Source organism: Cricetulus griseus (assembly GCF_003668045.3).
Source record: "Cricetulus griseus strain 17A/GY chromosome 1 unlocalized genomic scaffold, alternate assembly CriGri-PICRH-1.0 chr1_0, whole genome shotgun sequence".
Taxonomy (NCBI): Eukaryota; Metazoa; Chordata; class Mammalia; order Rodentia; family Cricetidae; genus Cricetulus; species Cricetulus griseus.
Window position 1 is genome coordinate 25,914,892 of NW_023276806.1, and position 25,974 is coordinate 25,940,865.

Here is a 25,974-nt window from a genome sequence, read left to right on the forward strand (position 1 = left end):
GGTTGCTGACTTCACAAATCAATGAATTAATTAATATTAGGTCATGGAAGTATACAGTCATATGAAATTCAGTTCCTATTATAAAAACATTCCCTTAGAACCAATCATTAGAGGTGATAGGTTTCCTTACAGTTATGAGAAGTTGTGAAGCAAGACAGTGGTTGATAGGTGCAGTTGGAGTTGAGAGAAGGGACACATCCTTTCCAGACAGATTGACTGGGCACTATTTCATGGGGAATGTGATAGCTACGAACTAGATGGTTAATGTCTGTCTGCCAAGACCCTAGTGCACCTCATGCCTGCTACTGCGCTCTGTATGGAGACCACGTGAATGTGTGCCATGATCCCGCCCTACAAGAGTGTAGAAGAGGTCAAGAAAATGCCTCCTAAGCACATAGATGCACAAAGAGCAATTATCAACATCTTTCAAGATGCCATTAAATGGTCACGGCCGAGGGCAGTTCATGATTAGTTATGCTAATTAATTATGCAGCAAAGGATTGCTTTAGACATTCTCAGAGGATGTGCTTGCTTCCCTGACCTATTTGCTGCATTCAGCAGAAACCACAGACTGCTGCTGCCCCCACCTCAGTGGCTTGACCTCATCTCTGAATACTGGAGTAGTTCAGGGCCCAGACTGGTTAGTCTACAGCTGTCCATGGGGCATGTGATCTGGCCCCAGGGCCATAATTCCCAGCAGTGTTCTGATGGTTGGCAACCCTCAGCCCTGATGTTGACAGGCCTGAAGCCCTGTCCTGTTTATCTGACCTCTTGCTCAAATCACTACTTGCTGACTGCAAGGCATCTCAAACTCAATGTGCTCAGAATTAATTTCCTGGTTCCCTTGAACATGGCAACCTTCTCCAGTTACATCACCTGAAGTTCATGGGTTGGGCACTTAACTCTCAATGTAACAGTGCTGGGACAGGTAATTCATTACCAGGGCCTCTGCTCTCCCGGAGAGATTAATGCTGTTACAGAAGGGAGGTTACTTACAAAATAGTTTAAACCTCTCTCTATGCACTTTCTTCTTCTATTCTGCTTTTCTGCACAGGATGACGGAAGACTGATATCATCACCGGCTTCAAGCCTCTTGATCATGGATTCCCCACACTCTAAAACTGTAATACCTGGCATATCTCTGTTCTTTATAAATCGCCCAGTTTCCACTATTCACTTATAGCAGTACACACTGGCAGCTCCATTCTTCCAATTGTTCAGGCAACTCCATGCCCACCCCAAGAATATCACTGCAAGCACTTTGATTTTCCATTATTAGTAAAAGAATTGGGGTGGGCTTCTTTCGGGACTCCTCAAGTCTGACTGGTCCCTGATTGGTTCTTTTGTCACTTCCCTGGTTCCATCCTCCTCTTCACTGAGATTTCCCCCAGAGCTTCCTCTTTCCTGTTCTATGACGGTCTGTCCAATTCTGAACTGTCCAGAGTGCTTCTGCTGGTTGTTGGGTAAGTTGGCTGCTTCGCTATAAGACTGGTTTAAAAGCTTGCTATCTAGCTGTGATATTGAATCAGCTCACAGGATGGCTTAATTAGCCACTTAGAATCTAGTTTCTCTGCAAGAAATTTCACACATACAAATCAGCAGTTTTGAGAAACCTGATGAAATAATGGCTAGTTTACTCTGAAAGGCTTTGTAATCTAGAAGCCAACTGTCTAAGTAAATTCTACAGTAATTAGAGAATCATCCAAGCACAGTACTTGCCAGGGCTTCATGCCAGCATCGTCTTTCCCACTCACTGTGACCTAAGTTCTGTAAGCATCCCCCTCCTCTGTTTCTTCCTCCTAACTAAGAGCTAGTTCTTTCTGCTCAGAATGTCACCCTGGAGCTCTGCTTCTCAAGTCTGTATATCGTGTATCTCCTGCTCTGTTCCTCTCCCAATATACTTAATTCTGTTGAAACCTCATGGGACTTTAAGAGTTTCTGAGTTAATATTGGAATGTGCTAATGTGTGCATGCATCCAGGCTTCACTATAAGTCAGTATCTGGATCTTCTTTAGGGAAGGGCATGGGACCAAAGAACTGATAGACCAAGTCAAATGACACCTCTTTTGAAAATAATAGCAATGGCTAGGGAAAAAATCCAAATTGGACTCTACTTGACTCTGCATTGATTGCTGAATTGCTCCAAATAGAAGCATTAAAACTTTTCTAGAATGTTCTTTCCTTTTTTTATGTTCTAGAGGCATTATGTATACACCGTATGTGTATCTGGTAATCTGAATAAAATTAGAAGACTAAAGCAAAAACTGAGATCAGGGCTGTAATAACTGAGCATTAAGAAATATTGATGACTTGTTAAAACTGTTTTTTTAAGATTAATTAATTAATTAATCAATTTGGGTCTGTGTGTGGAAGTGTATGTGTATGTGTGTGGTATGTGCACCCATAGCCACATGCAGAGTCCACAAGGGTGTTTAGTATTATCTCTATCACTTTCTGCCTGTTCCTTTGAGTCAGGGTCTTTCCCTGAACCTACACTGGAAGCTAGCAAGGCCAAATGATCATCCTGTCTCTGCCTCATTGGAGCTGGAGTTACAAGCCTTGGTGGGACACTCAGATTATACTGTGTGTGCTGGGAACTGAACTCTCGTTCTCATGACTGTACAACAAATACTGCTGAGTCCTCTCTCCACCCATCCCCCCAGAACTCATTAGAATCCCTGCAAATATTAATAACCTAAACTCAATCATTGTAGTATTAACTGTATCAGAGGAAATAATCACAGGACTGAACAAGGACTGAGCAAGGAGATCTGCTTGCAGTAGTAAAAATGGCAACTTGACAAAGAAGACTGTAGTTGGAATTTTCTTTGGGCTGCCAACCAGCTTTCAAATAAAGACACAGAAACTCATTATTAATTACGAATGCTTGGCCTTAGCTTAGGCTTGTCCCACTAGTACTTTTAATTTAATTTAACCTCTTTCTATTCATCTACATTTTGCCTCAGGACCTTTTGCCTTTCTTTCATTCTGTATGTCCTACTTTCCTGCTCCCTCCATGTTTGGCTGGCCCCTGGAGTCTCCCTGTCATCTCTTTTTCTTTCTCCTCCAGGATTAATTCCCCCTCCTACTTATTCTCCCTGCCTGGAACTTCCACCTATATCTCCTATCATGCTATTGGCTGTTTAACTTTCTATTGGACCCATCAGGTGCCTTAGGCAGGCAAGGTAAAACAGCAACAGATATTTACATAATTAAACAAACACAGCACATATTTACATAGTTAAACAAATGCAACAAACCTTGCATAGTTAAATATTCCTCAACAGAAGACCACAGTGTTTCCAACATAATCTTCCCATTCAGCAGTGTAAAGAGAGAATTGATGGCAGGACACAATGTTTATGTGAAGTTCAAAGATTTTAAAAACTAATTGAACTGTGTACTTGCTTTGAACAGACATTCACCTGCAGCCACCCTACCCCCAGCCTGCCCTACACAGAGTTCTGAAGAATGTACCCCAAAATATCAGTGGTTACTGTATGGTGAATCATGAGAGACTGTATTTGCTTCTGTTGTCTACATATCCTTAATTTTCTGCAAGGCATATGAACAACTTCTATGTAAATAGCACGTGTTTCAAGGGTCTGCTTCTAGACCATTTTCCAGTCTTTGGTTGGAATTTGTAAAGGCTTAGCTGCTCTTCCTTATGACTTGTTTGATTTAAGCTGAGTCACCCATTTCAAGTGTTTGTTATTAAACAGAAAAGAATAAATAGACACTTGCCAAGTGCAAACTAAGGAGGAGTTTTGGTTCTGCCAGTAAATTTCCCAAATACAAACAGCCAAACTAAGCACCACAGTTTGCCTTTGTGGCTAGGTCTAAGTAGGATACTATAAAATATTCACTTAATATGATACTTTTGAAGAATCAAATTAGATTTTCACTTGTTTCTTGAGCTCCTTTTGATATTTGCCTATTTTGTTACTCAGAGTCAAGTGGAATGATAAAAATAATGTTTATAAAGGGCCTAGGCCTGGCCCAGGATGATATAGTAGACTTTGGGGAGCCCCTTTTGAGGGCCTTACTCTGCCTGGGGAGTGGAAGGGGGATGGCTAGGGGCAGGTGGGATGTTGGGGGGGAGGGGAGGGAGAGGGAGAAGGGATTGACATCTGAAGCAAGATTGTTCCTAATTTGAATTAATAAAATAAAATAAAATTTTTTTAAAAAAAGAATATTTACAGGCTTCCATAAAAGTAGCTTTTATTTGTAGAAACTCAATTTAGATGGTCAAATTTTTATTGACTAATTATGGGCACACACAGCACTATATTAGACATACTAGGACATTGAATAACTGAGGAAGGCAAATATATTGAGAAACTCAGAAAGACAGAAAACCAATAATTATACCCTCTAACATTTATAATATATATAATGAGCTTCAATATAAATATCATATGTATATGCATTTTATGTAAATATATGTGTATATGCATGGGCCTCAATACAAACAGAAAGCAATACATGCAAGACTCGTGGACAAGCAAAGGAAATAATCAAGGGAGTTAAGACCAACCTATAAGATAAGGAAAAATCACTGTATCTTATCAATCAGACAAAACAGTGAGATGTAGAATATGTAAGGAACTTTAAAAATATAATTCAATTCAAATTGGGCAAAGAATGGATAACTATTTCTCAAAGAAGAAATTCGGTTAGTCAAGAAACTTAGGAAGAAATGCTCAATTTCATTAATGAGGACAGAAATGTAAATAAAAAAATACAATTGACAGTTAGAAGGCTATTATCAAAAAGAAAATAAATGTCAAGTGGGCAAAAGGGGGCGTCTCACACACTGTTGGTGGCAGTGTGAGTTAGGGCAGCATCATAAGCATGGCAATGAGGTTCCTCCAGAAACTAAACCAGATCTATCTTATGATCCAAAATTTCTCTTCTGGGCATATACTAAAAGAAAAGTGTATCAGTAACTTGCATGCTACTTTTGTTGCTGCATTTTGTATAATGGCTAATATTTATAATCAACCCTGATGCCCATAAATGAAGTAATAGAATATATCCTAACTTTTCTCATTGCTGCAGTCAAATATTTGACAAAAAGCTCCTTAAGGTGGCATATTCTGGCTTATAGTTTAAGAAGGAATGGCCATTGTGTCTGGGAAGGCATGGTGGCTGGGGTGTGAATCTGCACTAGTGAAGCAGAATGTGTTCAGGAAGGGGTTCCATGATATAAAACCTCACATCCCACCCCACAGTGATCTCCTTCCTCCAGCAAGACTCCATCTGTTAAACTGTACCAACAGCTGTGGCGATAGGGGGTGTGTGTGGCAAGTATGCAAGTATATGGGCCTATGAGGGATACTCACATTTAAACCACAGCAAATAGATCAAGAAAAAGTGGTTTATACATACCCAGTGGCTTTATTCAGCCATTGAAAAATAATGTCATTCTCTTACTTGCAAGAAAGTGTTGGGGGCATAATGTTGAGAGAAACAATTCAGATACAGAAAGGTCAGTTCTGCATGTTCCCTCTCATATATGGATGTCTGTGTTTCCTTTCATACATGGACATGTGTAGAACAATGCTTACTAGAAGATGGAAGGTTGTGAGCAAGGTTCATAGGAGAATAGATAGAGGGAACCCATAAGCAATTACAACTAGTAAATTCTGGCTTCACAGGAACAGCAGAGGGGAGGGAACTGAGTTCATAGTAATGTATTATCTATTTTGTGAGTAACAAGAAGACAGTAGCCTGAAGTCTCCAAACACAAAGTATTAAAGAGATGGCATGCTATGCTCAATTTGCTCATACATACTCTACACACATATTTCAGTGTCATTCCATACCCCAAAGTGTAGGGAAGTATAATCATTACCTGTTAATCAGGATTGGTTTAAGTTTTAAGGGCATGGAAGTGTTAACTAGCCCAATTTGACCTATGTACATTGTATGTATGTATTAAATTATTTCATTCTTCTATAAAGTTATACAATTAAAATAATTTTGAAAGACCATAAAAAAGAGACTGTAACAAATAAGCGTGAAATCTTCCTTGGAGGACGTAAGTCTCGGCTGAGAATTAAAGTTATATTAGACTCATTTGGCTCTGTGATAAAAATAAAATCAAAACCAGAATAAATAAACACAGCAGTGAGTTTACATGGGAAGGACTTCTTGCTTTGGCAAGGATGGACCCAGGAGGTAACATGTTGTTGTTGGATGTAGCCTTCCTCTCTACATAGGCTTTACTACATCAGTGTTCTACACAAAGATAAATGCAAAAAAAAAAAAGCAGGCAGCTACATTTTATCCAGTTATGGTAGCAAAATGCCATAAACAGTGGCTTAAATAAGAGAAGATTGTTTCTCACAGTCCACAAATTTATAAGTTCATAATTAAGGTACCAGTAGATTCCATGTATAGTGATAGAGCCCTTCCTAGACAGTTGTCTTATAATTATAACTCTACATGACAATAACAACAACAACAAAATACAAGGGGCTTCTCCCAGTTCTTTTATAAAGTTACTAGTATCATTCATGGGGGGATTACCCCATGAATGAAAAATTTCACAAAGGCCTTGTACCATTTCCTTTTTATTGCTGTAATAAAACACCATGACCATGGTTGGGTGAGTATGGAGGTGTGGGGGAGGCTCTAGGAGGAGTTAGGGGAGAGGAAAGAATATATCGTATGAAATTCTTTAAATAAACATAAAAAGAAAAAATGCAATTATGCATAGTCTATCATGTTGAAATTTCAAAACAAAAGCACACAATGAAACACCATGACCAAAAGTGACTTATGAAGAAAAGTGACTTATTTTGCCTTATGGTTTCAAAAGATGAGTCCATCATGGCAAGGAAGACATACCAGAGTAGGAAGATAAGATACTGCATCTTCAATACCCAAAGAAAGCAGAGAAAGAGCTGGAAATGAGGTGAGGCTATAGGCACTTCAAGCCTGCTGCCCCTAGTGATGTCCTTACCAACAAAGCTCTGCCTCCTAAGAGTCCCATAGCCTCCTCCTCCAGCAGCAGCAGCACCTGGGGACCAAGTGTTCAAATACCTGAGCCTATGGGGGACATTTGGTTCAAACCATCACAGGTATCATTCCTAATCCAATTATTTAGAATGTAAGATTTGAACACATGAATTGAGAAGGGGAGAAACTATAAACGTTCAGACTGTAGTACATACACCTAGCAATACCCTGATTGACTTGTTGGCTAGGAAGCAAGCCTCTCACAGAAAAAGAGGGTAGTGATCAGAGAATTCCAGAAGAATCAGGTAGTGCTAAGGTCTGTGCTTCTTGCCAGTCCCCTCAATTGCAAAAGAAAGTGCAGCGAGATGGGTAAAACACATAGACAAATGTAATTCTTACCAGATTTGCTCTAACTGGATAGCATGTTGTGTGAGGACAAAGTGTTTTTGAGTAAATGGAAGAGCTTGGACCATGATGTAAAAGTGGGAAAATCAAAAAATGAATGGTTAGGTTCCTGTGGGATACAAGGTAATTCTATATCAGTTATTATAACCTTTGAATAAATGTAATTTCATAAATTTCTTTTCCTTTACTGAGAATTTTATACCTGGACATATATCCATGTAAATCATACACATATAGGTATAAATTCAGTATTTTAAAATATAGTCTCTCAACAATTTTCAGGTATATGTCATAAATTCATATGATAAACAATGGAGCTCTTGAACTTGTTCCTTCAAAGTAAAATTTTATGACTTTGACAAGGAACTCCCAAAGGGCCAACCAACCCCAGCCTCTGGGATAATTTTACTCTCTATCCTGTAAGTTTGACATTGTTATACTTTCTAAGTAAACCAGGAGGCATTTGTGCTGTTACTAATTTATTTAGTTACTATAATACCCAAGTTCTTCTGCATTGTCACAAATGACAGGATTCATTATTTTTTCTTTTTATTCATTCTGTGTGTCTTTTACATCATGTGTCTTGATCCCATTCATTTCCCCACCCCTTTGCACCCACCCTCTACCCCAAGAGGAAAAAAATTAAAAATCTCATCATGGAGGCTTCAGTGTGACCCAGTGAATCATACAGTAGACCCCTTCATTCATATATCTTTACTTGCAAGTGTTCATTGCAGAGTCATTGGTCTGGTTCCAGGCCTGTGGTTTCTACTACACTATCTATGCTGGACGCTCACTAGGACTCTTCCTTTTTCATGATTATTATTTTTTGCAGATGTTTTTTATTTGAATTAGAAACAAGATTGTTTTACATGTCAATCCCAGTTCCCTCTTCCTCCCCTCCTCACCTACGCCCCCCCCCCCCCACTATCACATAACCTTTCTGCTCCCCAGGGAGGGTGAGGCCTTCCATAGGGGGTCATCAGAGTCTATCGTATTCTTTGGGATAGGGCCTAGGTCCACCCCTTCGTGTCTTGGCTCATGGAGTATCCCTCTATGTGAAATGGGCTCCCAAAGTCCACACCTGTGCTAGGGATAAGTACTGATCTACTACAGGAGGTCCCGTAGATTTCCAAGTTCTCCTCACTGAAACCCACGTTCCTGGGGTCTGGATCAGTCCCATGCTGGTTTCCTAGCTATCAGTCTGGGGACCAAGAGCTCCCCGTTGTTCAGGTCAGCTGTTTCTGTGGGTTTCACCAGCCTGGTCTGGAGCTCTTTGCTCATCACTCGTCCTTCTCTGCAATTGGATTCCAGTTCAGTTCAGTGCTTAGTTGTGGGTGTCTGCTTCTACTTCTACCAGCTGCTGGATGAAGGCTATAGGACTCTTCTTGAATATCGTGTTTTTGCCCTGTGTTGTGGAAATCCTGCAGCTGTGGGTCTGTGGGTCTTTTCAATAATAACTATCCTAATAGATGTGAACTGGTAAGTCATGGGATTTTATTCTGCATTTTTTAAAATGATCTGTTATGTTGAGCATTTTGATAAATACTTTCTGGATATCAGTGCTTTCTCTGGAGAAGTGTCTAGTCTTTTGTCCATTTTAACTATGGTGGTTTTACCTTTGAGCCCTTAATCTACACTGAGTTGATTTTTGCAAAGTGAGTGGTCAGTGTTCTTAGTACATTTTTTTCTTTATTTTTTTTATTTGAATTAGAAACAAGATTCTTTTACATGTCAATCCCAGTTCCCACTCCCTCTCCTCCTCCCCTACCACTCCCCCAACTAATAACCCACCTATCACACATCCTTTCTGCTCCCCAGGGAGGGTGAGGCCTTCCATAGGGGGTCATCAGAGTCTATCGTATCCTTTGGGATAGGGCCTAGGCCCACCCCTGTGTGTCTTGGCTCAGGGAGTATTCCTCTATGTGGATTGGGCTCCCAAATTCCACACCTATGCTAGTGTTGGCACTATACTGGTTTGTTTACTAAAATGTTAATGGCATATTTAAAAATCACTGAAAACTCTAAAATATTGGTAAGAATTTGAGGATGACAGAGATAAATGGAATGACAGCAAGTATTTCTGGACAGAAAAATACTATCCATACAACACAAAGCAGTATTTATCAAAACTCCAAAGATATTTTCTCAGAGAAAGAAAAAGCAAGGCTAAAATTTTTATGAAACTATAAATACCATGGGTTATATCCCATAATGAAGACTTCTGCAAAATAACACTAAATTGTCATAATAAACTGTGAGTTTTAATTTCTATGTTTCATAAATCTGAATAACGTTATTGATTTGCCTTAGAATAGTGATTTCTTAAACTTTTCCCAAAAGTAAGTTTTAAATCACTTACAGTAGAATCTGATTTTTAAGCTCTTAGAACATCGACTGTTTTGAGCAAATGATTAATAAATATAAGTGGATGTTTCCATGAATTTATAACAGTAATCGTAAAACCATCTATCACTTTTAAAAGCCGATTTGGACCAGATGTTTGTTTGTTCCTTGGCACAGCCGTGCCTGGATCTGAATTCATTTTATGATTCACAGAATCCCTAGGGGCCCATGGTGATAGGATTGAAACCAGGCCAATTGATGTTTTAATCCTTTCTGTCCTTCAGGAAGAAATGGAATTAAAAACTAAGTTTCTGTTGTTCGGAATTTGTTGCACTGAGCTAAGATTATAGATAGGATGTAGCATTAGATTCTTGCTAAATGGATTTATAATCTAAATTAGATATACAGGATAGTGACCTTGGTGAATAAAGGGTAGAAGTGACAACTTGCTGAAAAGTCAGCAGAAACTGAAGAAGTTCAGAGACTAACTTGTGAGTGGCATTTGTTGACCTTCGTGATGCTGCAGACCGCAAGGTCCCAGTGCTGGATCTGACTTAGTCTCCCTGTATAGCTTCACACATGGCACCTTGCTTTACTCTGCATCTCTTCAAGACGGTTTATACTTCCCAGAGAAGATGGAGAGGTATATGAAAGAAAAAAAAATAAAGGTCTTCACACTGATAGATAAAAAGATTGCATGGCACTATAAAATAGCCTGGGCATACTGTATAAATTACGTCTAATCAGTATCTTATAAAGCAGGTAATGAGAAAATTAAGCCGTCACACCTCACAGGGTGTATTTCAAAGAAATAACAACTAGTACATTTAAAATAAGTCACATCTTATTGCTACCTATCATAGTAGGCAAATCTTCAAGTACTGTAATAGGTCTGTATGGTTTTGACCAGTTGATAATAAATTATTAAATAATAATTTCATACATGTTAACTAACGTGAGCCAGTAGCTGTTAGGTGCTTCTACTCATTTTGTATAATATCAAATATGCTTCATATTATAGAAAACAGAACTTCCTACACCTGGCAACCTGTCCATGACCTCAAGCACAATAAATCAGAGACAAATGGCACTAATCCCTGTTCTTTGTTGTGTGCTAACCTCAGCTGGTCCTATACCAGTGTGGGTGTGTCCTAAAGTAAACATAATTTAGTTATGAAAGAAGAAATACTTTTTAAAATTAAGACCAAGAGGTGCATTTCTTACCACACTCAGATTATTGGATACAGTTGGATATCCTTCTCTCTAATAGTCACTTCCTTGAATAGGATCTCTCTTCTGTTGCATTTCCTAGGACATAGAGGGCACCTAGGAAATATCTAATGAAAGCTGAATAAATTAAATTCTATCACAAGCATATATAGGGTATAAGTATGATCACACTAATTTTTGGGAATATGCCTGAAAATATAGCATATGACAAATCCATAATTCGTGTACTTATTTCAAAAGCAAAGTGCACAAAGTATGCCAGCACATTTATCTGCCATCACTTCTGGAACATCAGTGGTTTAAACAGCTTTGAAAATAGTTACTTGAAAAAGATGTGGCCTGATTTCTGCTGTGAAAGCAATAAAATATTCTATTTTAAACTTTCCTGTGTGTTTGTGTGTGCTATAACACATGTATTCAGGTACCCACAGAGGCCAGAAGAAGGTGTCAGAGCCCCTGGAGCTGGAGTTACAGGAAGTCACGGGCAGTCTGGTGTGGGTGCTTGCATTTGAACTCCAGTCTTCCAGAAGAGCAACAAGTGCTCTTAACCACTGAGCTATCTCTTTAGCCCGACAGTAGAATATTCTAAATTCAGTGGTTCATACCTTCATAGAGGGCAGTTAATAAAATCAGCATTAGGTCTAAATATCCCCAGTCTGGTTTACATTGAGAAACACTGCTGTACACTCAAGTCAAATGATTTTGCTGGTGGTGTTTAAGACAGAGGTATAATAAATCATTATGATGTCCTTGATGAAATCTATTTACATTTACATTTTAAAGTCCTAAATGAGCATGTTCACAGAGCAGGGTTAGGGGAGCAGCATGGTCTGGCAGGTAAAACAATCCTTGCTGTTTAGCAGGAGGCAGTGTGGTGCACACAGGAGTTCTCTTCCCATTGGCTGATGCTCAGTGCTTTTCTTCTTCAGGTTGACAGGCTGGATGTGGACAGTTTGTTCAGCAACATGGAATCCGTGCACCAGATATCAGCCAAGCTACTGTCCTTGTTGGAAGAGGCCACAACAGACGTGGAACCGGCCATGCAAGTAATAGGTGTGTTTGTTCTCTCCTTCAGTTCTACAATACAGCAGGAACTGGTATTGTAAAAGCCCCCTAGTACTTTGGTTTTATGTTTCTGACTCACAGTGCTTCCCAGGAGATATATAAACGCTGAATCCGCCTTTGGGTTCATTGTAATTATGCAGACTCTACATGTATCTCCAAATGGGTTTATAGCTGTTTGATAAGGTCCCTCAGTAGCACTGAGCACAGACTTTTTTTTTTTTAAATTTTCCACCTTTCAGTCTCTCTGCTTTTCATGTGGTCTCTCATTTTGCTTTATGACCGGTACTTCCTTGATCCTTAAAGAATTAAATATTTTAATAGCTATCCTGATTTCAGTGATAATGGATTTTTCATCATAAATCTATAAATTTACTGATTTTAAAATTATAAATATTTTACATGAGAAGTATATGATCTCCAAAGAACTTAGACAACATTTATACTTTCAAGGTTTTCACTTTACTCCTTTTTAAAATTTTTTCTCTTTTATTTTATCAACTTTTTATTGATTCCTGTGGATTTTATATCATGCATCCTGATCCCACTCATCTTCTGTCTTCTTGCTTCCTCCCTCTGCCCTTGAAACTCCCCCCAAAACAAAATTTAAATGTACCCTCCCCCCAAAAGCAAAACAAAAACAAAAAATTTTGGCATGGTAGCTGTAGTGTGGCCAAGTGAGTCACAGTGTACCGTTTAGTCTGTACATCTTTGCAAAGAGTCATTGGTCTGGTTTAAGGCCTCTGGCTTCTGCTATAGTATCAATACTGGGCCCTCACAGGGGCTCCTCTTAGCTCTCCTATCATTACTTTGTGTCATGGAGATCCTGGAGCTTTGGATCTGCAGGTCCGGTCACTTCACATACTCCATGTGTGTATATGTATTCATATTTGTGTGTACACACACACACACACACACACACACACACACACACACACACACACACACACACACACATATATATTATATATATATATATATATATATATATATATATATTACACTGGCAAGGTTTTTGAATGACTACAGAGAATATCATATGAAAAATATTTGGCCTAAATTCTATTCCCTTCATGTCTTGAGTATTGCAAATAACTCCTTGAAGGAGGTTTATGTATCAATGCATAGTGCTATGTAGCTTAAGAATTCTTTTTCTTAAAAGTCCATTTTGTAATTTAACATATATTATATGTAATAAGTTATAAAAGTATTAGAACAGTTGAGGATCTACAGGGTAAGCATGAGGGTTGTTTATACACTCCTCCAAACCCACTGTCTCTCTTGCAGGTGACCATTGCTGTTAATATGGTTTTTGTTGAGGCACACTCACATGGGCCATGCACACACACTTTCTATATTTATTGAATCCTCGTTTCTAGTGGAGGTTAGAGTTACAGAAAGGGACAAGATAGTTCTTATTTAGTATGCATGGGGGTCCCAAATTTAGGCAGCAAGCTGATCTTATGAAAACGTGAATGAAAGGATTTGGTTGGGTTTAAATTCTATCTTTCCTTGTGGTTCAACATCCCCAACACACTGTGATAATGTCTTCTTTCTCCAGAAGACTGTACATGTTTTCACTTTAGCAGGGATCACCAGGTGTTTATCATTTTGTCCTAAGAATAGGTATGAGCAGCAGCATGATTACAGAGGAAGATGCTGTGTGGCACTGTTGGGCAGAGTGATGTGGACACGATCATCTCTGACCTTCCCAAGCTCACAGTAAAATTTCTCCTTGAAGTGAAGGTGTGTGTCTGATCGCCATCAGAGTGCTTCCATGCCACCACAAACCCTTAATGAGAACATTTCAGATAGGGATCGAGGAAGAACTACAATATACTGTGTACATTTATGTCACTCATGGTTTTTTGACAAGTATGGTCCAGGTTGAGCAAAGATGTTCTTTAGAATTTTCTTTTCACTTAGCATTAGAAGAAAATGGTAAACACATTTAGAAAATGGTAAGTGATTAAGCTGGTATGAAGGATCATATAGAGGAGGAGTAGGGAAGATCTCTGGAGATTCAGATGATACTGAAAACAATTTTGAAATTCAGGAGTTCAACCTCTAGTGCCATCTCTTTCATGGCCTTGACTGGGTTAATCAGTGCAGCACAGTAATCTGAAATGCAGCCTGTTTCCTTTCATGGCGCTGTGGAGAGCCACATGCAGGTCACTGGCAGGTACAGTGAGGAAACATGGGCCTCAGTAGATATAAATGGCCCCTCATTGTTCTGGTGGCCCTTGGAGGTGTAGGTGATGCTGTAGACCCTTCCATCGTAGGCTAGTTGCACCGTGGCCTATGCTGAGTGGCATACAGTATGACCCATGAGAAGCAAGGCCACCAGGGTGTCAATCAGTGGAGTTGGTGGGACATATAAGGATTTACAGATTACATGTGAACGAAATGTATGTGGGCTCTAGAGGCTGGCAGCTTTGCTCGGGAGCTTCTGCCTGTTTCTGCAGCAGCAGTAAGGCTACTTGTTATTGCTTATATACTATGCTATATATCCGCCACTCTTGTTATTTTACTTGGTTATGCTTGGTCTATTTTTGCAATAAACCCTTCAGACATGAAGGCTGAATGTTTTCACATAATGTAAGTATTGATTTTTCTGCTTCTCAGGAAAGTTGATGATGAACATATGAAAATCAGAATACTTAGCCCATATGCCATAGGGACCTTAACATTGTTGTCACTGACCACAAACCAACCAGGAGACAGAAATCTGCTGAAGAAGCAGCAACCTTCACATCAGAAAACATTAGTCATTGTTTTAAAAAGATTGCTCAAGGCAGGTGATTGGACACACATAGCTGCTTAAAGCGTGTTTATGAACCACTCCAAACAGCAAGATTGTTCATGGACAACAGATAACAGTCGCCCTCCATTAATTTCACTCAACCTTACTTCCAAGGTTGCTTGAACATATAAAACATATAAAAGCAATGGCTACTAATGAGGTGACACCATCAATAAAGGTTTTGCAGTTAAATGATCGCTGTGACTGTCAATAGATAGAGCAAACATAGAATGCCAGTCCATCCTAATAATAAATTTTTAAATCAAAATTGCAGAAACAGAAACAAATTTGTAAGTGTTACTGTAACCAACTTAAAATGCAATGTTGCAGGGATTGAAGGATGGGTTAGAAGTTAAGAGCACATAGTGTCTTTGCAGATGAATTACATTTCACTCAAGTTCAGTGGTTCACAGCCACTGATAACTCCAAATTCAGGGATCTCAACACACTCTTCTGGCTTCTGTGTGCACCTAGAGTGTTCACACAACACACACACACACACACACACACACACACACACACACACACACACTGTGCTCACACACACAATTAAAAATATAACAGATCTTCAAAACAATGATATTGTGACTGCAAGTGACAATATGAGTACACACAGGTAAAGCAAAGGATCACAGAAAAACAATGTTTTTACTAAAATAAAATCTGTAGTAAAGAAACTGTGTGATGCTGATTATAAAGCTGCTATTTTATTCCCATAAAAAAAAAACTGGTCAAAATGTATGCATCCTTTTCTGCACATAAAACCAGAATGCATGTGACAGGCAATATCTGAAGATGAATTTGCTGTTAAACTATCAAATTTCCTTATGCGTGACAGTCGAGACCTTCTTTGTTTCTTTGTTCTCTTTCTTTACTCATCATTGTAAAATGTATTTCACATTCCAACCACAGTTTCCCTGCCCTCCTCTCTTCATGTTCCCTCCCCCATCTCTCTTCTACACTTCCTCTCCCTCCCGCCCCCCGTTCACTCCTCATCCGTCTCCATTCAGAGGGGGTAAGGCCTGCCATGGGAATCAACAAAGCATGCTGTATCAAACTGAGGCAGGAACAAGGTCCTCCCCACTTCCTCAAGGCTGAACAAGGCATCTCACCATAGGGAATGGGTTCCAAAGAGCCAGCTCATGCATCAGAGGCAGATAGATCCTGGTCCCACTGCTCACAAACAGACCAAGCTACACAAACTGTCACCCAGCTGAAAAGGGCCTAGAATGGTCCCATGTCAGTTCCCTAGCTGTCTGTCCAGAGTCTGTGAACTCCCACAAGCTTTCATCAGGTCCCCATTGGGATCCTGATACACACACCCTTCAATTTAGAATGCAAAGTTTCCCTATAGTGGCTTTGGGCTGGTTTCTGAAGAGGCCTATGGAATTGATTGCAGTGTATTCAGAAGCAGGATATGCTTTTAATTAAGCTACTAAGCAAACAGAAAAATTGGTTACAATGATAGAAAATACATTATAGACAAAAAGACATTGGAATTTATCCTTACCAAAACAAAGAATGAGCTTGAAAATTAAACAATAAGAGCTCATGTTGTATAAAATATTTTTGAAATTCTGTAACTGAACTTTCATACACTTGGCTTATGGAAAGAAGCTTTTGATGGAGCACTTCTAATTTATTTCATTTCATTTCATTTTTTTGAGATTGTGTCTCACTCCATAGACCAGGCTGGCCTGGAAATCCTTATGATCCCTTGACTCATCTCTTAAGTGCTAGGATCACAGCCATGAGCCACCAAGCTTGGCTTGATGCTCTTCTTTTACATGATAAAATTATATTTTGTACTAGATTATACAATATTACATTTTGAAAAATCATAAATAGAAATAATTTGGTAAGTTTTTTCACTTGTAAAAAGAAAGAAAAGAATCCAAACAAAGGCAAAAGATGGGAATTTCGAATGTATTTCAGCTCAAATAAATACACCCTTAAATATGAATATGCATAATTAGAATTTTAATATCTTCCAGTTATCAGAATATTCTGAACTTATTGGATGCTTCCATATTTACAAGTTATTTTCCAATTTAAAGTACGTTTGGCAACTTTGGTCTGAGGAGGCTCCGTGGATGAAAGCACTTGGTGCATATGCTCAAGAACGAGGAGCAGAGTTGGGAATCTCCAACACCCTGTGGGAAAAGCCAGGCATGGCAGTGCACCCTGGTGCAGTGTGGTGAACAGGAGAGCCGGGTGGGCTGCTGGGGCCTGCTTGCTGCTAGTCTAGCTGGAAAATGGGCAGTATCAGGTTCAGCGAATGACCCTATTGCAAAGGAATAAGGAAGAGAGCAAGAAAAGACACCCGGTGTCCTCATCATACATATGGACAGGCTCATGTATCTACATGCACACTTGCAAATGCGCATGAACCCCACACCCCACACACCCACCCACACCCCAAAATAAATAAACTAATAAATGCATACAAACATAAAGCCAGTATTAAATTACAACCAATATAACAAAATGGATATCGACAAACATGGATATAAATAAATGGGAATGAAAACCTGCTCTTCAGTAGATTTCATTGTATAAAGACAGAAGTAAAGGAAAAATAGACAAATCCACTAGTAGACAGCCATCATCATTGTAACTGTTTTATATAAAAATCCACTAATAAATGTGATATATCCTCGGTGAAAGTTAGACAACACAGATTTCAAAGCCTCAAGTTATCTCTACCAGTAATTTCTGGCATCAGAAGGAAGCATGGTAATCCTATGGTAAGAAACAAACTTTAATCAATTGATCAAGATCAAAAACAGTGGGAAATATCAGCCTCTCATAGAAAACCTTTTGCATTGTGATTGACATAGCATCATACCTGTGGTCTATGCCTCCAGAGTTTACAGACACATCCAATCAGAAGAAAGCATTCAACATATCAAAAAAAAAAAAAAAAGTAAGGGACACAATTATAGAAACAAGCCAGTTCCTCTAAGTGACAGTTATATTGTGATTATTTGGTATATTAACACAGGAAAGCTGTATGCAGAGTGTCGGGAAGCTATATTGACTCTGTATTTTATTATTATGAAATCAGTTCAAGCTTTAAAATAAAAAAGCACTGTTTATGGAGAATACTCAATTAAAGTTGCTTATATTTCTGAATTTGCTAGTCACAACTAGAAAAATTACAGAAATATTTCAGAATATTAAAACAATAAAGGCTGTAATTTTAAAAATGTCAGTTGGAGCTTTGCTAGTTAGAGCTTCTGAGCTGGCTTCTGAGCTGGCCTTGTGATTCTAATAAAAGGAGGCAAAATGATGTTTTATAACTGCATGATAAACTCTACTCTATGATCATAAAGAGAGAAGCCCAAACTCCCAAGCCATTCCAAAAAACACAGACACGGCCTTAGACAGGTGAATGCAGTCCTCCTCAGCCTCCTGACCAGACACTGCTTGCTGGTAAATCATGGTGGTAAATCATGTTACCACTGCTGATCAGCTGACTGTAAACACATAAGTCTGTCAGCACCACAGAGAGATGAGCCATCCTAGTGAAACTGCCCAACTCAACACAAGGATCCTGAGCAAACAGCTGTTTTTCATCTTTTAGGTTTAGGGATGGTGTTTTTACATGACAGTAGTTGATTCCTATGGAATCCCAGAGTAAAAACAATTCAAGTGCTGAGGCAGACTTGGTTTGGAAAGGGGCATTTGAACTTGGACTTGACTAACTCAGAAGGGTAGCAATTACAAGCAAAAGGCAGTCTTGATGGGAACAGAGTAAAGGGCCCGTGTCAGGAGAGTATGGGAAGGTCTTGTAAGTTCATTCGCATTCCAGTGTGCCTTAGACACCGTGCAAGAGGCTTCCACGATCCTTCATTAAGACACACACATCAGTGCAGAGTTCAATGGAAGTTCCTTTTATCACTTAGATTTCATAACATAAACTGATTGGGTGAGATGTTTCCAAAATCATGTTACCACAAAACGTAAAGCACAGGTGTTCCAACTCTGTGTATTAAGACAGCAGGAATAAGAGTTTGTGACTCACAGCTGTAGTGCCAGATCCACTAGATACCTCAATAAATGAGGAGGAGAAATTTACTCAACACACCTTGGTGTTTGGGTGAGGTTCAAGTTTATAAATAGATACAAATGCTTGCAGGTCTGAGAGGGATGAGGAAACTGTCCAGATTCCAATGCCAAAATAGAAAGTGGATTTTAAAATCCAGACTGAATCTAGATAGGAAAGTTGTTTTAAAATCTCTAGAGATGAGCTTTGGTTCTTGTTTTTATTGAAATCAAGCATATTCTACAGCAGTTAATGAAAATAGCAAGCAAGGACAAATAAAATAAAAGATGATATGATGGCTTTCAAGTAGCCCAGATTCTCATTGACTCTGACTCATACAATGCAGTAAAAATGAACTGTGACAGTAACTGGGCTAAGCTCCAAGAAAGTAGAACAAAGTCTGCTCGTGTAACACGGCCAAATAAGTCTTTCTATCTTGTTGGAAAGATGATGTGGCAAAACAACATGGAGACAGGTAGAGAAATCGGTTCAGCCATCCCAGTATCTCAGGAAAGCCACATATCCAATTGCCTGTCAAGGGACCAGGCTTGTGAATGACTGTCCAGTGATATACTTCCCATACATCCCCAGAGAACATGAAGTAAAGTCAACAAGTCACTCAGCTGAGCCCAGTGAGCACATAAAACAGCAACAGAAAATCAAAATGATTGTTTTAATCCAATATCCTTTGGAACAATGGTTTGTTACATGGCATTAGAGAGCCCACCTAATAATTGTGTTGTGTTAGATATGTTTGCACAATTGTGATGTTTCAAAGTATTTTAAAGACGACTTCAAGAATATGCTGCAGTCTATTTACACACTCACCTCATACATAGTGTAGACAGAACAGGACTAGAAGAAGCTTGTGGAGAGGGAGCTGTGATTTCCTATAAGCTTTTTCTTGAGGGTGAGTTTAGACTCAGATGAAGATAATTTGGAGTTTTCCATATCTGAGGTTCAATAGGTTAACTACTGTTGTTGGATAGCAGTTCTGTGTACTCTTTTAAAGTTTTGTCTCTTTTAATGAGGGGGGTGGCTTCAGCCTAAATGTTATATATATATATATATATATATATATATATTATATATATATATATATATTGTGTGTGTGTGTGTATGTAGGCAGATTCTTTGTGAGAAGAAGTATTAGTTATTTGAGAATTCATGCCATTATACCCTCTAGGATATGCTTCAATGTGGCTCAACAGAATGAGTATTCCAAGAGGGAGAGGGGGAGGTGCAGGGAGACACTGTAGCCCCGCCTCCTAGTAACCCCCCCCACTGGTGTCCTGGGACACACCCGTGAGGGCGTGGTCAGGGGAGGTCTAAGGTGACTTGGGAACAATTCTTAAGGGACCGTGCACACGTGAATAGCCCCTTCTTTCTGGCCCCTCTCTCTGGCCTGGCTGCCTTGCTACCCCTGGCACGCTCTGGCTTGCGTTTGGGCTGGTGTTTATTTGAATAAAGAAATCTTAGCCTTATGGACTACATATCACCTTTGAGCGCACGAGGCACGCAATAATCATCAGGGAGGGGAATAGGGAAAGAGGGGAGGGGCAAAGGAGAGAAGAAAGGAGAGGAGAGGAGAGGAGAGAGAGAGAGAGAGAGAGAGAGGGAATCATGACACAGATAAGCTTGATCAAGTTGTTTCTAGGCACCTGTAACATATAAACAGTGACAGGAAAGCTGTCAGTTCCAAAGAAGACAATGAAAATATGGAATTTTCATGGTCAAGGATTCAAAGTCCACACAAAGAAGAAAGGCTGTGAGGGAGAGGTTTCTAGGCTGCAGTGTTGGGCTTAGGCCTCCAGTCTCCTAAGTGAGGTCAAGGTTGGGGGATGCTTGGATTTATTTCTTGCAATGATAATAAAGTCTGAGAGTTCTATTCTCCGAGAAGAGTGAGTTCTAGGATGTTGTGCTGGTGGCTAATAGAAATAATAGCTGAGCTGTGATAGGAGCACTGGGGGGTTGAAGGTACATTTAAACAAATGCGTGAAAAATTGGACGCTGCAGGGATACACATAGAAACACCATTCTGTAGGCAGAATTTTCTGTCTTCCATCCAGCTCCCAAATAACCACACAGAACCTTATTATTAATTATAAATGCTTGGCTGGCAGCTTAGGCTTCTTGCAAACCAGCTCTTATGACTTAAATTAACCCACATTTCTTATCTAAGTTTTACCACATGGCTTGGCACCTTGCCTCAGTACGGCATGCTCATCTTGATTCTCCTTGAGTCTCCTGGTAACTCCACCCTTCTTGATCCTAGAGGTCTCTCCCAGTTTGCAAGTCCCACCTAACCTCTTTCTGGCCATTTAGCTCTTTATTAATGCAATGAGAGCAACACATGTTCACCATGTGCTAAAAGACTATTTCACAGCACCATCCTTAGTCCCAGCAGCATCAGCATTTGCCCATTCCTGAGGATGTCCATCCTCCAGGAAACTAAAAGTTGATGAGCATGTCAGGGGCAAATCCTGACGGTACCCAAAGGTCAGGAAATAGCACAGGCTTTGGAGGAGACAGACTCGGCAGTTAACTGTGGTTGTATCACTACAGCTCAAGCTGTGGAAAGACCATTGGGATTGATGATGATTGCATTTGCCTGCTCCGGGTAGAAAACTAAACAACAGACTGAACTAAAATGGACTAATTTTTTGTCCATAGCAAGAGCTCTCCATTGCTGTAATCCAGGATCTGTGCAGCTCTTCATAGCTTTCTCTTGCAAACTCCTCAGCTTGTCGCTTTGGAATTGTGACCCCATGATAGCTGAGGACGTGATAGCTGTTCCAATTTCAGATACCACTTCCTGTAAGAAGTAGAAAAACTTCTTCCTTGTGAAGTGCTTTTCACTTTGTGGGGAGTATTTTACACTTGGTTTTATTTCATAACACAGATACAAACATGCTTATGAAGGTGTACTTTGCCACTCCTAGCTACCAGAAATTTGAGAAATAACAAGACCTATATTTTTTTTTCTCTTTTCATTTGTTGTTATGTTAGTGAGTTGAACCTCTAATCTCTAAAATTTTTTTGGTTTTTAGAAACAATCTTATATTACATATCAATCTCCCCATTCCTTCGCCCTCCCATCCTCCCATGCCCCCCACCCACTCCCCAAGGATAGTGAGTCCTTCTATAGGGGAATCATCAAAGTCTGTCACATCATTTTGGGGAGGGCCTATGCCCTCTTCTGTGTATCTGGGCTGCAATAAATAGGGAAGGGGCTCCCAAAGTCCATTTATGCACTATGGATAAACACTGGCTCTACTGTTAGAGGTCCCATAAGTCTTCCTAGCTGGCACCCACATTCAGAGGGCTTGGTTCCATCCAATGGTGGTTCCCCAGCTTTATGACTGGGGTCCCTGTGCTCTCACTAGATGGGCTGGAAGGATAGCTCAGCCGTTAAAGTCGAGGCTCACAACCAAAAATATAAAATCTGTATTTCAACTAGGTGTGTGGTCAAACCAAATTCTGTGAAGTTGGGAGAGGAGCTCAGAAGAACAGATTCACAACTTGTAATGCCCGGGGACTTGTGTTCTCAAGCTAGTGGCAGCTTTGCATTGTCCTCGGGTTTTTGCATCACAGAGAAATAAGCACATGCCTTCTTACACCAAAACTATTTGGAGCAAGCAAACTGTCTATTGCTTTAGGGAAAAAATACAATGTGACTAGGTGATGGGAGGTGATGACAACACACTCTGCAAATCCCAAATTTCAATCTCGGCTACATTTCTCACTGTGTTGTATAGCCAAGTGTTCCTTAGAATGGGACACATACTGAGAGAGACACCACTAGCTACTTTTGTCATATGCAAACATTATAGATTGAAATTATGAAAGCCAAGAAGGCTGCCATATATTTTCATAACAATACAAATTAGTCAGCATATACAATACAGACTAGGGGAAACTTTCTTGGAATCATGTACCTATGCACAATCCGCCATTGACTTCAATGTCATTATAACACACAAGACTCATCTTGGCTTTGCTGATTTTCCTAGTTTCCACTTATTCTCTGTGACCGTGCCTTCTCTTGCTTCTCCGAGGCCTCATCTGCTTGTCTCCTCTCAATGTAAGAGCTCACAAACCTTGGATCTTCACACCCTCTTCCTTTTCTCTCTCTGGACTTCTTTGAGACAGCCACATTCAATCTATGACTTCTACTCCCCACAATTCGCAACCTTACATCTCTCTCAAATGTGTATCCATTACTTCCCTGACCCCGTATTCACATATCCAAGTCTTCACAGGACATTCCCACTTGACATTCCCACATAACAAGCAATTCTGAATCAGTACATCTACACGTAAATTCATTGTCTTCGCACCTTAAACCCAGTCCACACATGATCTTTGTTCGGTCGCATGGAATCCTGGAAAAATGCTTTGCTGTTCATGTACTCTCGCTGCCCCATTCCCCCTCTCTTCTCTCTCCTCCCTGCTTTGGTTTTCCTTGTTATGCCAACCCCCCTTTGAGTATTTGCATGTACCAGCTACCGATTTAAAAATCATTACATAGTTAACCCCATTAGTTATCAGTTATCTTGCAATTACTTTACTCTTCATTTCACAAATGAGGAAATTACAGAACTGGGAGGGCAGATAGCTTCCCCAAATGCAGACATTTCAAAAATAGTAAAACCTGGATTTGAACACAGGCAGTTGGTGCTCCAGCACATTTTTGTCCTTGGGATTCTGCGCATTGAATCCAGGCCCTCACACAGGATAAGCATGGGCTCTATCACTGAGCCACATCCCAGATCCACAGAATACTCTTAACTGTTGTACCCCCGCCTCTGTTCTTACCCTTACTTTTCTTTCTGTTATAATTGGTTTCTCTTCTCCTGTCTCAGCTCATTTCTTCAGTTCCACCTATCATAAGACTCAGCATCAGGATAATCTTCCAAACCATTGTCTAGTCTTGTCAATCCACTGCCTAAAATCTCAATGTGCTTTTCCGTCTCCTTCAGGCTCTGCTCTTCAGTGGTACACACTCTGCTGAGGGACCTGACTACCTTCACAGCTTCAGGAGTTTCCCCACTATCTTAGACTCTCTGACCTTCCATCCAAGGCCATTCAGAGACTCTGTGTGCATTTCCCCTCCCACTATCTCCTTGCTTTCATACTCGCTTATAGTTAGTTCCTGAGAGACTCAATGAGTTCCCCCTGTGCTGCCCAGCTCTAGTATTGCACTTTCATATGGCACAGTGAATGGAGCCTAACTCTGCTCTATTGCCCTTGCTGGCTTATGTATGTTATTTGAATGAGCTGTGGGATCTCTGTGTCTGACATACAAACTATAGTGCTCAGTGCAAAACAGTCATCCACTAAACCTTTGTTAAGCAAAGATGAACTAAAAAGAATAACGACATTCATTCCCATTTGAGCCATTTTCTTATGCGAAGCCTAGGATAAGCTTCCCTGAATATCATGGCTTCACCCAAGTTTGCATATCGACAGGGGAACTTCAGAATGATACAGATTCCACACCCTGGAGCATGGGGTGCTAAAAGACAAGAAGAGGTGAATCAACAAGAACTCAAACATAGAAGAACCTGAATATGTTGGCGTCAATGACAGGCAACTGCCTGACCCATCTGAACATTTTTCCCAGGACAGAGACTATGGGAAATCGCTAAGGTGATGACTAAAATTTAAAACAGAGCTGGTTTTTGTTTGTTTGTTTGTTTTGTTTTTGCTTTTATTTTCTCCTTTGCAAGATAGTTGCTTTGGGGGAATGTCACCGTAAAAAGCATTTTTTTCCCTATTTAGTTGTATAATTTTTAAAAAGAAGAAGATGGTAGTTTTGTTTTCTAGGATTCTGGCACTTTTGTGTCAGGCAGCCAGAGTGAAATTACCTTCCCTGGTCTTAGGTTCACTCCTTTCTCCACTGCTAATCATCCTTCCAGCGCACATACGTTAGATTGAGCAGTTGTCCTTCACCACTGAAGACATGCAGCCAAGACTTACGTTACCGTGGAAACAGAATCACTTTCGGCAGGGAGATGCCTCGCTTCATCAGCACTATTATGAAGCAGAATGGGCTGGGAGGGCAATCAAATATTCTGCCCACCAGTGTTATTGCTGGCCTCTGGGTGAATAAACGACTTTCAATTAGAGGACTTAAATATCTTTTAACTTCAATAATTACTATTAGAACCCCAATAGAATTTTACTCGGGGAATTAAAAAAGAAGAAGCTTTTGCTCTCTGTCAAGGGGACACCTAGAAATTCTGGGACACTGCTGTTAAAAACATATGAGGGAATTTGCAAGTGATGGTTTGCTTGCATATAAATCAAGTACTGCCTTTGATTTTTAACTTTCTGATTAGATCATGTGTATTTGTCAGGCTGTCCCTTGTTCTTTCCTCTTTTTCTTACATCTCTATTATTACCTCATTTGTAGTGAATATACATATCTGTAATGTATGTATGCACTGAACATACTTAATTTCATCTCATATGAAGATGCCAGGGAACTTCTCTCCACGTCTGCCACTCATCCTACTTCTAAGGCTTAGGTCTGTCCCAAACTTCCCATTTGGTACCTGGTTGTACTACTTGGAGTCTCTCTTCACTTTATAACCAACCATAAATTCACTTGCTTTCCTGTCTTATTTTCGGTTGCTAAAAGTTTCATTCTCTGTGTGCTATTGTCTTAAAAGGGCAGATCTTCAAGATTTACACTGGGAGAAAGGCTAACCCAGTTAAATACCAGAAACAGCAAGAACCCCTCAACCCTTCCTGAGGCTCTCTCTCTCTCTCTCTCTCTCCCTCTCTCTCTCTCTCTCTCTCTCTCTCTCACACACACACACACACACACACACACAACACACACACACATACACACACACACACATACACACACACACACACACACACATACACACTCACACAAGCATACACACACACACACACACACACACACACACACACACACACACTTATGTTACTTCAGAACCCAGCTATAAGCACAAAGAAATTCCATATAATGAAGAGGAAACAAAAGTCTTTTATTGGCTGATTAAGCTTTGGATGAATGGAGCACTTTAGAGGTATCACAAATAATAATAAGGGAACATAGCTACAAAATTTAGAACAA

The 25,974-nt window shown here is 39.9% G+C and overlaps 1 protein-coding gene across 2 annotated transcripts in view; it reads left to right on the forward strand.

Moving 5' to 3' along the window:
* The window catches only part of LOC100755633 (rho guanine nucleotide exchange factor 38), a 108,508-nt gene that overhangs the window by 41,252 nt on the left and 41,282 nt on the right, over nucleotides 1–25,974 (forward strand). For both annotated transcript variants that reach the window (XM_035451851.1, XM_027395742.2), the window contains exon 3: nucleotides 11,877–12,000. In XM_035451851.1, coding sequence (XP_035307742.1) covers nucleotides 11,877–12,000 — 124 coding nt within the window. The remainder of the gene's footprint in view (nucleotides 1–11,876; nucleotides 12,001–25,974) is intronic.